A 12907-nucleotide genomic window follows, 5' to 3' on the forward strand; every position below is an offset into this window, starting at 1 on the left:
CAGCAATAATCAGGTTGACAGCCGCAGGCGGAGCTCCATTCCCATTAGAGGCAGATGATGGCTAAATTACACAGCCATCATCTGCCGTTAAAAAATACCGACTCAACTTCTGAGCCCGCATCAAAGTCAGGGAGCCGATATTGGACGTACCAGTGCAACCAATGTCAGTATGGCGTGAAAGGGTAATTATGCACATTTTTTTGCTTACTTTCGTTTTATATATTGGGATATATTGGAAATATAATTTCAAGAAATATACTGATATGGTTAGATACCCATTTTTTTTTTTTTCCTCCTGGAAGAAAAATAAAAAGAATATTGAAGTTTTGCTGGGAAGATCTCTACATGGTGTATAAGTAAGCATAGTCTTCACAGTCTGTCGTCTAATGGATTATGTTCCATGTTATTTCCCCTTAGGATCTTGTTTTGGGGAACTATTAGGCCATAGACTTCTTGGATGTTGCACTAGGGCACCATGATCCTCTGAACTTCTCCTATCCAGTTAGTTACTCAGTATCCATCCACTGAATACCCCCTGAAAGGAGTTTGTTAGATATGTTATCTGCAGTAGACTGGGCTATTTAAATACTAATTATTGTCTCATTTCTTTTTAGGAGTTTTCTATCCCCGAGTACCGAAATGCTCATTTGGAAGCTTTGCAGCAACAGCAGCTGCGGAGGCGTCCATCTTTGCTCTCAGAATTTCATCCTGTGTCCGAACGGTAAGTGGTGTAGCCACATGACAAATATCATTGCTTTGTATGTAGGTCAGAAAACGAGCGTCATTCATATTAGAAGGATATTGTAGTTTCAGACATTTTTCTATCAAGTCTACAAGTTGTTTTTTTCCCCTTACCCTTCTGTTCCCTTTTGCTTTTATTTAGTGTAAATTTCAATCTAAAATACATATATCAATTCTTCTCCGCATTGTATTATGTCTGGCCATCTGAAAACTGTCTGCAGCAGGAGCCTCCCCCCTTACATGTCTACAGTAGGGTTGTGTGGCCAGGAGCTATGAATGTGATCCTTCATTGCTTACTGCCAGTTGGTGACAATCTGTTTTGGTCATGAGACCAAGGACGGCTTTTCACTGTCTGCAAGAAGACAATGAAGCATTTTATTCAATGGCAGCAATTGCAGATTGTAGAATCCAGGGGTAATGGATAAACTCCGCTTATGATGCGTTTGAATACGTTTTTAAGTAGTACGTTTTTTTTTTCTCCTCTGAAACAGAGATACTTTTTTATGGGTTTTTACATATGTTCTAGTTCTGTCTTGTGCAGTCAGTCTGATAACACTGCTGCTCCCAATGTTCAAATATCTGGAGCAGGTCATATTTAAAGCGCACCAACCACCAGGATTTTCCTATATAAACTAAAGCCAGTGCTATACTGGTGCTATCATGCTGATTCTATACATACCTTTAGTTGTCAGCTAGGATGTATAGTTACTGAAATACAGGCAAGTAAAGATTGGGAAATGCACTGTTTATTTGATTGATAGGTGCTACAGAATATCTATTAGGTGGGTCGGGTTTTGCTAGTTATTCCCGCCCTTGTTACATAGTTACTTAGGTTGAAAAAAAGACCTAGGTCCATCTAGTTCAACCTTCCTACACCAGTTCTACATTTAGTCACTAAGTCATTTATAACCAACAATGTTTTGTGTACTGAGGAAATCTGTCTCCTCTGTTCCTCCTTCTTCCCCCTGTAATATTTGAGATGGGGAGGAAGGACAGGCAGGCAGATGGGGGCAGGAATAAGGCTGCTTTCACACTACATTTTTTTTAGCATGCGTCATGAACTTTTTTTGCTGCAAAAGCGAATCCTGTTTTTGCAAAGAAAAACGCATGCAAACGCATGTGTTATTTTGCAGGATCCTGACACTTTAAATTTATGGGCGGGGTTTGGAGTCATGTGATCGGGAGTGAGGGGAACTGAACGTGAAAGACTGGGAGCCGACATCTGACAGCTGCGGAGGCTCGTAACCAAGGTAAACATCGGGTAACTTGCTTGGATACCCGATATTTACCTTGGTTACGAGCGTCTGCAGCTGCTGGGAGCAGGGCTGCCTGCTCCCTGCACACGTAACCAAGGTAAACATCGGGTAACTAAGCCCGCGGTTACCCGATATTTACCTTGGATACGAGCGTCCTCCGCTCTCAGGCGGGGGAGAGAGAGGGAGGGGGAGAGAGGGACTGATCACGCGAGACTGGTTTCTGGGCATGCTCACTAGAGCAAGCAGGATCCTGTCTATCAGCATGCCAGCGTTCACATACGTTTGCATGCAGTATAGTCCGGATCCAGCAATTTACAAGTAGCGTTTTTGAAAAAAGTTAAAAAACTGCAAGTCGCTGGATCCTCACTATAACGCACACAAACGCAGGTGAACGCATGTTGACGCAAGTCCATTGCAAATGCATTGAAATGAAAACGCATTTGCACTGGATCCGTTTCTGCGTTAAAAAAACGTTCATGACGCATGTTTAAAAAACGTAATGTGAAAGCAGCCTAACTAGCAAAACCCGACCCACCTATTAGATATTCTGCAGCACCTATCAATCAAATTAACAGTGTATTTCACAAACTTTATTTGCCTGTATTTCAGAAACTATACACCCTATCTCACACCTAAAGGTATGTATAGAATCAGCATGATAGCACCAGTATAGCACTGGCTTTAGTTTATATAGGAAAATCCTGGTGGTTGGTGCTCTTCAAGTCATAAATTTGAGTCCCTAGTACTGACATCATTACAAAACCTCATAAAGTCGAGCCACACACCCAGAAAAATGCAGAGAGTGGTCCTCCTGATGATGTAATGTATTTGAGATTCCAACAGTTTTGTTGACGCCAATACATAAAAAAATATTATCGGAGGTGTTGAAAGTCAAGTCCCTGCACAAATCCCTATATACATCATTTAAAGGGGGTCGATAATATAAAGAGGATGTGGCTAATGTATTATTCAGTATTTTATTCATACTCTTTGTTGCTTTCTTTATGTAATGAAAAAATTTCAATAAAAACAGATTTATCATACATCATTTAAAGGGATAATTTAGACTCCTAATCTGTCACCAGCCTGTTACCCATGACGGTGCCAGGATCACAGTGATGATCTTTTATTTTCTGTCTGATTTGGTGTAACCTGCCTGCAATCGGTTTCCCCATCTGTGACACTGGCTTTCTTCTCGCTTGACATCCTTTGTACTAGGTTTGTATCACAAGCAGTTTCCAGCAGAGGTTTATGATGATCCAGAACACCTCTTCTCGGCACTCATGCGTCACATACCGTTGGTAGTTTGTTATATTTGGTGCCAGGACAAACACTTTCTGGCTTCATTGTCCACAAGACCATCTCCTGTCCGTGACTTCTTACACCTTTACATCAATCTAAGCTTTTTCTCTCTGTTATGCCGAATCAATTATCCATCCTGGATTACAGGTTGTTGGCGGTTTGGGGTCTAAATCCTGACAACTTTCTTTTTACCATATTTTTGTTCCAAAACAATATTGCCCTGCCCCAGGTTGCATGTATAGGAGTATACAGTGCTGTTTGAGTGGGGGGACTGTCTTTGTGATAGGTGTGCTCTTTTACATCATGGTCGACCTTTCCTTAGTATCGGCAGCATCTTTAAAAAGAATCTGTCAGCAGGTTTTTGCTACCTCATCTGAGAGCAGCATGATGTAGGCAAAGAGATCCTGAATCTAATGATAAATAGGAATAACGTTTGGAACACCATTCTAAGTCCGAACTGGGTGCAAAAACCTTTTTTTAGGTTTTTGCACCCAGTTCGGACTTAGAATGGTGTTCCAAACGTTATTCCTATTTGTTAGTATTTTTTCGTTTGTGAACCCTCCCCAACCACACCTATTGCCAATCCATATCATACGCATAAATAGCCTGGGTCTCAGCTTCCCATACACGGTAAGTTTTTTAACTGCATGAGAGGACACACACAAGCTAGGGACCCCAACGTAGAGAAATACTTTGGCGTAGTGTTGGGGCTCTATTGCATTGATCAATTCAGTAGCTAAATTTCTCTTGATTCATATGTTCATGGCAGTTAGGCTGTGTGCACACGTTGCGTTTTTTACCGCGGAAACGCTGCGTTTTGAACCGCAGCGTTTCAGTGGCAAATTGCATGCGTTCAGCTTTCCCAGCAAAGTGTATGGGAAAGCTGAAAAATCAGTGCACACGCTGCGTTTCTTTCCGCAGCGTTTTGGATGCCAAAAATCGGTGCGGAAAGAAAAGCAGCATGTCACTTCTTTTGTGCGTTGTGGCTGCGTTCTCTCCCCCATTGAAATCAATGATGTGGGGTCAGAACGCAGCTACACCGCATGGACCTGCTTTTTTGTTGCGGTCCGCGGGCTTTGTCGGCACGCCAGAACGCAGGCATTTACCTGGAAGTGAGGTCAAGAGGTTTCCTGTTGACCTCACTTCCTGGCAAAGCCCCCGGTGTCGCCAAAGTGCCCGCCCCGACCCCCGACCCCCCTCCCGAAAATCCAACATGGCCGCGCGCACAGTAGCGCACTGGCCACCCTGCTCCTATGTTATCTGTCGCATGTGCCTTGAGACATGCGACAGAAAAATGCACCCAGGCCCTGCCCGTTCACCCCAATTCCCCCCCGGTGTCATACATACCTGTCCGGTCGCAGCGCTGATCCCCCGCGGCTCCCTCCTCCTTCACAGCAGACGCCGGCCGGTCACATGAGCAGAGCAGCTGACAGCCAGCACTGTGTTCAGTGTGAGCTGTGCTGGCTGCTCGGCAGTCTGCAGCTGTGACCCGGGGAGAGTGGGTGCAGATTTTTGCACCCACTCTCCTCAAATGGAGGGTCTGCCCTCCTAGAAAATGGGGGATACGTTCCCTGAACGTGCCCCCATATTCTAGAAGGTCCAGAGGCGACGTGGGACATCCAGATGGATTTCTGCGGACCCATTTTTTTTATTAAATTGGAGAACAAGGGAATGATTTGGGGAGTGTTTTTTCTAATAAAAAATTTTTTGTTGTCTTTTTTTGCTTTTGTTTACTGTCAATTAGTTATGTCGGGTGTCTGATAGACGCCGTGACATCACTAATTGCTGGGCTTGATGCCAGGTGACATTACACATCTGGTATCAACCCCATTTATTGCCCCGTTAGCCAACGCACCAGGGCGCGGGATGAGTTGGGGCGAAGCGCCAGGATTGGCGCATCTAATGGATGCGCCACTTCTGGGGCGGCTGTGGCCTGCTATTTTTAGGCTGGGAAGAGTCCAATAACCATGGCTCTTCCCACCCTGAGAATACCAGACCTCAGCTGTCAGCTTCACCTTGGCTGGTGATCTAATTTGGGGGGACCCCATGTTATTTTTTTTTTATTATTTTTATTTATAAATAAAAAAAAAAAAACCTGGGGAGCCCTCCAAATTGATCACCAGACAAGATGAAGCTGCCAGCTGTGGTTTGCAGGCTACAGCTGTCTGCTTTACCCTGACTGGCTATCAAAAATAGGGGGGACCCCACGCCATTTTTTTTTTGTTTTTTGTGATAAAAACTAGGCTAGGCACCCTTTAGTGCCACATGAAAGGTACTAAAGGTGCCAGCTTAGAATATGCAGGGGGGGGGACGTTGTATATATATTTGACCTCCATTGACGCTTTTTAGGCTGGATGCCCACAATCGGGGTTTGCAGCGTTTTGGGCGCAGATTGTTTTCCCTGCGTCCATGACGCTGCGTTGTGCAGTAGAAGCACAGTGGAAGGATTTTTAGAAATCTCATGCCCACTGTGCTTCTTTTCTCCGCAGCATAAACCGACCGGTGGTGCAGCTTCCCGAGCCTCAGCATGTCAATTTATGCTGCGTAGATGAGTGTTCTCTGCAGGTAGCATAGAGCCCCACAGCAGCCTGAACCCAAATCGTGGGCATGGGCAGCTGCGTTCTCCCGTGGGAAACACTCACATCTCTGCAGGAAGGCTGACACTGGGTACTAGACGCCGTGTCGCTGGATCATGGCCACATAGCCTAACAGTGAGAATATTGTTGCTACAGCTACATTTTGGGGGAAGTAGCTGTGGATTCAAAATTATTAATATACTCCTGAATAAAATCCTTGAGGGGTGCAGATTCCAAAATGGGGTCACTTGTGGGGGTTTTCTGACGTATAGGTACCCAAGTCTTAAAAAACGCACCTAAAAAAACGCATGAAAAACGCATGCGTTTTCGATGCGTTGTTTCTCAAAAAGCATTGTTTACTATTCTCCCCTCTGCCAGAGGGTGCGTTTTTTTCCGCGCGGAAAAAAAAGCAACGTGTGCACATACCCTAATGCAGATTCCATTTTTCACATTTTCACTCTTGCATATAGCTATTGGATTTTTCAAGTCAGTATTCACACAGCAGTTTCTGCTATTTCATGTATTCCCCTTACATAGTCACTGGTGTGCATACCTTATCTCCTGAATCTAATGATGTCTCACTTTGATTACTGGGTGCAGCTGTTCTGACACATTCAGAATTTTTGGATTTAGCAGAGTCCAGAGATCTGTCCCATCCACACCAGGCTCTCTATACAGATTGTACATTGACAGTAAGGCTATGTGCCCACGGGAGTTTGTACCTGCGGATATATCCGCAGGTACATCCGCAGGCTTCCCGCAGCTGCTCGCCGGAATCCGCAGCTATTTTTAGCTGCGGTAGTACAGCGAAATAGCTGCGGTAAACCTGTGGGCATTCGTGCGACTTACCTGCGGAAGTCCCAACCTCTATCTATATAGTGGAGGGCCGGGATTTCCGCAGAAATAATTGACATGCAGTTATGTGCGGCAGCGGGACATCCGCAGCATGTTCCACAGCCGCACGCCCCATGTCCCATAGGATAACATGGGGAGTGTATGTACATGCTGAAACCTACCGGTTTATCTGAAAAGCCAGAAAATCCGCAGATAAATCCACAGGTTTAATTTCCCGTGGGCACATAGCCTAAAGGTACCGTCACACTAAGCGACGCTCCAGCGATCCCACCAACGATCTGACCTGGCAGGGATCGCTGGAGCGTCGCTACATGGTCGCTGGTGAGCTTTCAATCAGGCAGATCTCCACAGCGATCAGACATCAGCCACCAGCGACCCGTGTAAAGATGCTGTGCTTGGTAACCATAGTACACATCAGGTTACTAAGCAAAGCGCTTTGCTTATAGTTACCCAATGTGTACCTTGGCTACGTGTGCAGTGAGCAGGGAGCTGGCTTCTAGAAGCTGCGGACGCTGGTAACCAAGGTAAATATCGGGTAACCAAGAAAAGCGCTTTGTTTGGTTACCCGATGTGTACCTTGGTTACCAGCGTCCGCAGAAGCCGGCTCCTGCTGCCTGCACATTCAGTTGTTGCTCTCTCGCTGTCACACAGCGATCTGTGCTTCACAGCAGGAGAGCAACGACCAAAAAATGGTCCAGGACATTCAGCAACAACCGGCGACCTAACAGCAGGGGCCAGGTCGTTGCTGGATGTCACACACAGCGACATCCCTAGCAAGATCGCTGTTGTGTCACAAAAAACGTGACTCAGCAGCGATGTCGCTTAGTGAGACGTGGCCTTAAGGAGTCAATCAGAGGAGGGGGCCTGCTGGACTACCGTGACAGTGACATTGTAATCCAAGCAATGATAAGTCCTAATGCTTAAACAAGCCTAGCAAATAAACCACAGATCGCATCTTGACAAGACAGGCATCACTGAATTTTTTGTTTTAACCCTTATTGCATGCGGTCTTCAGATTACATAGCAAAAACCTGCTGACAGATTCCCTTTAGTTCATATATGACTGCTGACTCAGATGCTCGGGGAAGCTTTGGTGCTTGGCGTGCTTTTTAGGACAGTTGTCACTTTGTTTAGCGGTGCGGTATGTAGTTTCAGCTGCCTTCATTTATGAGAGGGGCTCCCACCTAACGATCTGTTACCTGTTAAGGTGGGTATCTTATTTATCCAAAGTCACATTGCCTAATGGCTCCAGGAATTCTTCTGCTGGAAATGTCCGTCCTAAAACCACACTGGAATGTTCTCCGGGTCCGTCAGATTGCTAGCTCGGCAAATCTGGTTTCCTTCTAAAACAGTCCGCCAACCACGTAGCCTGGAGCTAAGCAGAAATGTGCTTTTCCAGAACGTAGTAAAGCGAATCGCTCCGCGGCCGCGCAGTGAATAAATATTGGTTTTGAAATGATCTCGCTTGATAAATGAGAGCCTAAAACATATCACAGGATTTTTTATATATCCCCTCCCCCCACCCTTTTATTAAAAGTCCCTGCTTCTCTGCTTTACAAGTTTCTGCTTAGCTCCAATATTAATGTGAAACTTCTGAGAATCCACATTTCCCTCCATATTTTTAAAACTAATTCGAAAAATATGAATGCTGCCCACACAGGTTGTCTTCTCAAGCCCCGGTAGGGTATATAGGTGTCACACAAGGGGGGCATCGCACTTGGGACCTGACCTGCAGAAGCACCTCTTCATTCAGGTGAACAGGGCTGTAGACCCTGCACAGCTTAGTGCCAGAGAGCGCCGCCCTGCAGGGACAAACTGAAGGGACCGCAGTGTTGGAGCCGCTCCTTTATCCTCAGGAACGGTGGTGGTCCTATTAAGGGTACTTTCACACTTGCGTTCAGCGGAGTCCGTCACTATGGAGAATAGCGTAGTCCGTTAACGCACTGCACTATTCTCCATAGACTTGTATGGACGACGCAGCCTCGTTATTTTGACGCTGCGTCCAGCGGAAGGAACGCAGCATGTAACGTTTTTTTGGAGCGACGGAAACCTTTATTTTTCACTCCGCATGTTTGTTTTTTTTTTTTAAATCACAGAAACTTTATTTTGTTTCTCGGTGGCTGAAACGTTCAGTCAAGCGCCCGGCCGCCGGCATGTGAGAGCGATCAGCTGAGCGCCCAGTCGCCGGCTATTGAGAGCGATCAGCTGAGCGCCCAGTCGCCGGCTATTGAGAGCGATCAGCTGAGCGCCCAGTCGCCGGCTATTGAGAGCGATCAGCTGAGCGCCCAGTCGCCGGCTATTGAGAGCGATCAGCTGAGCGCCCAGTCGCCGGCTATTGAGAGCGATCAGCTGAGCGCCCAGTCGCCGGCTATTGAGAGCGATCAGCTGAGCGCCCAGTCGCCGGCTATTGAGAGCGATCAGCTGAGCGCCCAGTCGCCGGCTATTGAGAGCGATCAGCTGAGCGCCCAGTCGCCGGCTATTGAGAGCGATCAGCTGAGCGCCCAGTCGCCGGCTATTGAGAGCGATCAGCTGAGCGCCCAGTCGCCGGCTATTGAGAGCGATCAGCTGAGCGCCCAGTCGCCGGCTATTGAGAGCGATCAGCTGATCGTTCACAATAGTCTGCTGCTGGTAAAACTGTAAAAAAGAAAAAAGCTTTCCGTTGTTTTGTACGATCCGTAGCATCCGTTGCATCCGTCACACAACACAATGCTACGGAAGCCGTCCAACGCAAGTGTGAAAGTAGCCTAAACCGTCAGAAACCATGAAGTGATGTCTTATCACTGTTATATGCCATCACGTGAAGTGAACACAGCCCAAGCTGTATGGCACTGATCTAGGAAAGGAAGCTTGCAGTATGGTGAATGCAGCTCCGCAGCACAATACATTCTGTAACTACAGGCTTGATCTGCTTAGGCTGCTTTCACACATCCGGCTTGAGCTCTGCGGCTCAATCCGGCTGTGCAAGCTATGCAACGGATGTGGTGAACACACCGCATCCTTTGCATAAGTTTTTCCTTTACGGCCAGTCCGGTTTTTGCCGCTTGCGGCATGCTACTGAGCATGCGCAGTGGCAAAAACCGCATGCGGCGGCCGGATGCGGTTATTGCCGCATCGCGCCGCATCCGGCCGCCATAGGCATGCATTGAAAAATGCGCCGCATCGGCCGAATGCGGCGCGATGCGGTTTTTTTTGCCGCACGAAAAAACGTGCCAGGCAACGTTCCATCCGGCCGCCGCATCGGCTAAATCTGCCGCATGCGGCAAAAACCGGACCGAACGGGAGCCCATGCGGCACAATGCAGCACTAATTAAAGTCTATGCAGAAAAACGCAACCGGCAGCAAAAAAAAACGGTTGCGATTTTCCTGCAAAGTGCCGGATTGTGCCGCATTGCAGAAACCGGAGGTGTGAAAGCAGCCTTATTGAGCTGTCCATATGCAAAACTGATAGTGTACTGACCAGTGCAAGTCAATGTTGTAGGTCACATGGCTGCTTTTACACACGGGCCAATGGTCTGCATGTAATATATGGAAGCATACTCTGCTTAGTATCTCATGTCAGACTTGCTCATTATTAGTCAATGGGAGCGCAGAAAACTGATCATCTATAGGTTACCATCCATTTTTCATGCATTTTCACGTATTCAGTGCTATAATCGGGTTGTCCACTACTTGGACGACCCCAGATGTTTGCTCCCCAACCCCTACCCTGTAAAATAACATATTTGACTCCAGTGCTGTTCCAGTGGATTTGGTAAGGTCTCTCCTGGGGATTGCGTGACATAATGTCATGCAGTCCCCGCAGCCAATCAGCGGCTGCTTCACTCTTTGCGCCTTTGGACAAATCGTATACATCTGGAGAAAACGAGAGCGCAGCAGCCCTGTTGCAATACCATTATGATGTGATCCCCAGTAGAACCAGTGCCAACAATGCTGGCACTGCACCAGCACCGGAGGGGAGTACAAGTTATTTTACTGGGGGCAAATAATGGGATTGAGAAGGGGTTTATCCAAGTAGTGAATACTGAAAACTATTTTGCCTGTCATTTATTAAAGAGGTTGACCACTACTTGATTGCTTATCCTTATCCTTTTTCTAGTGTGAACAAAGCCTTTTTCTCAAGAAATTTCTTGAGTCTGAAAGATTAGCGCACTTGTGGTCAAAAAACCGCACCAATAACTCACCGAAAACCGCATGCGTTTTTATCGCGCTTTTGTGCATCTTTGGTGCTTTTTTTATTCTTATCTATGGCAAAAACCGCAGGTACCTGCAGAGAAGAAGTGACATGCTCATTCTTTTTCTCAAGAAATTCTGCAGAAAGAATGTTCTTGAGAAAAAAACGCAGTGTACGCACAGCTAATTTCCTTTCTCGCCTTTTCATTGGGGGACACAGACAGTGGGGTATATGGTGTCTCCAGGGGAGGCGTGACACTAGGTTTGAAAAAAGTGTTAGCTCCTCCTCCCACAGCATATAACCCCGGCTAGGCAGGAAACTAGCTCAGTTTTTTTCCTAGTGTCAGCAGGGAGGCTGACATATCTGGACTGAGCTCCACCAGAGGTGCCTCAGCCCAGCTTATTATTACTTTTTATTTTGTTTTTCTTTTCTTATTCATTCTATTTTTGATAGGGGCAATACCAGGGTGCCTTGCCACCCTCATTCCCCCCGCGTACGGGCAGAGGAAACCTGGCGTGCACAAGCCGTCAGTCTTCCCTCGCGCCCAAGTGGTCGGGTCTGCGTACCCCTCCAGGCTCTCACCAAGGTAGCTCCAGAGGGCTAGCAGAGCCAAGAACCTGCTTCAGCCTTGAGCCGAAGATGCGTCCCCGAGATCCCCGCATCCCAGGACCGACGTGTCTTCAGACGGAGCCAGGAGCAGGTAGGGAGACGACGAGTCAGTCCCCTACAAGTCAGTTCCCTGCATCCAAACCGCCGCCTGGAAAGGCGCATGTGGGGCGATGCAGGCTGTGATCCCAGGGAAGTATCATTAATTTAGCTCCCGGCATCGGCCTGCATTCTAGCAATGCCCCCTCCACTGCTCCAGAAGCCGCTCCCTCTAGTGGGCCGTCTCTCCCCTCCATGCTGCCAGAGAACACTGGACGCCATTACATGTGGGGAGCAGACACGGGTGAGATCGCCTCCTTGGCTCTGCGACTCTGCAGCACTATATACCGCTCTGTTCAGTAGTATATGGCTGTCTTTTTCTAGCGGTGTGTGTCTCCTTTCTGGCGGTGTATATCAGCTTTTAGCAGTATATGCCAAGTGCCTGTAGGTATATACCGACTGTTTGATAGGGTGTGCTACTTTACTCGGTATACACCGGCTCTGCATGGCAGTCATTTATAATACTGCTAGCAGCTCCTCACCCACAGCAGTCCCTTTATAATACTGCTAGATGCTCCCTGTACTTATTGTGGAACTGTTGCTGACGTGCGTAACCGCAAGGGTGATAAAGCTTCCCAGGCATCCTCTATGGACCTGTACTATGCTTGTACCACCTGTGGACGCTCGTTTTTGTAATGGCCGAAGCTATCCACTATGCCGGGGCTGCAATGCCCCTACTACCATGTCACAACAGCCTCCGCTGCCGGACCAGGAGGTCGTGCAGTCTGTGGATTTGGCTGCGGCCACTATCCAGGCAGTACCCCAGTCTGATGACGTTATTCCTGCCTGGGCTCTTCTAATGTCTAAGAGGTTAGATGACCTGGCCGCTCAGATATCCCAGCCCTTCCACAGGCTCTCACAGCCTCCCCCCGGCTCAGCTCCCCCAGGGGAGCCCGCCTTCGTCTGGTGTCTCGTTCCCAGTACGTAAAAAGGCTGTCTCCAAAAGGCGCCATTGCGACCCTTACGTCTCGTCCGACTCGGACGATGATCAGTCTGACTCCGGCTCCGTGACCTTTAGTAGTCACGATTCCCAAGACTCTGACTGTGATTCAGATGTCCCTTCTGAGTCTAGACATATGGAAGACACATTAATTTCGGCTGTCAATCACTCTGTCGATTTCTGATCAGCCTTCGGACCCGACTTCTCAGTCGGCAATCAAGCGGGCCAAGAAGCCTCCTAAGTCCTTTGCCCAGGATCCGATTTTTCATCAAATCATATCTAAAACGGTGGTATCACCCTGATAGGAGGTTTAATAAAAAATCCTCCTTCATTCGCTTATGCCTTTCCATCGGAACTGGTT

The 12907-nt window shown here is 47.5% G+C and overlaps 1 protein-coding gene across 10 annotated transcripts in view; it reads left to right on the plus strand.

The window, feature by feature from the left end:
• Positions 1–12907, plus strand: part of NCOR1 (nuclear receptor corepressor 1) — a 320571-nt gene that overhangs the window by 65398 nt on the left and 242266 nt on the right. For all 10 annotated transcript variants that reach the window (XM_075335195.1, XM_075335194.1, XM_075335193.1 and 7 more), the window contains exon 3: positions 615–721. In XM_075335195.1, coding sequence (XP_075191310.1) covers positions 615–721 — 107 coding nt within the window. The remainder of the gene's footprint in view (positions 1–614; positions 722–12907) is intronic.

Source organism: Anomaloglossus baeobatrachus, chromosome 2, assembly GCF_048569485.1.
Source record: "Anomaloglossus baeobatrachus isolate aAnoBae1 chromosome 2, aAnoBae1.hap1, whole genome shotgun sequence".
Lineage (NCBI taxonomy): Eukaryota > Metazoa > Chordata > Amphibia > Anura > Aromobatidae > Anomaloglossus > Anomaloglossus baeobatrachus.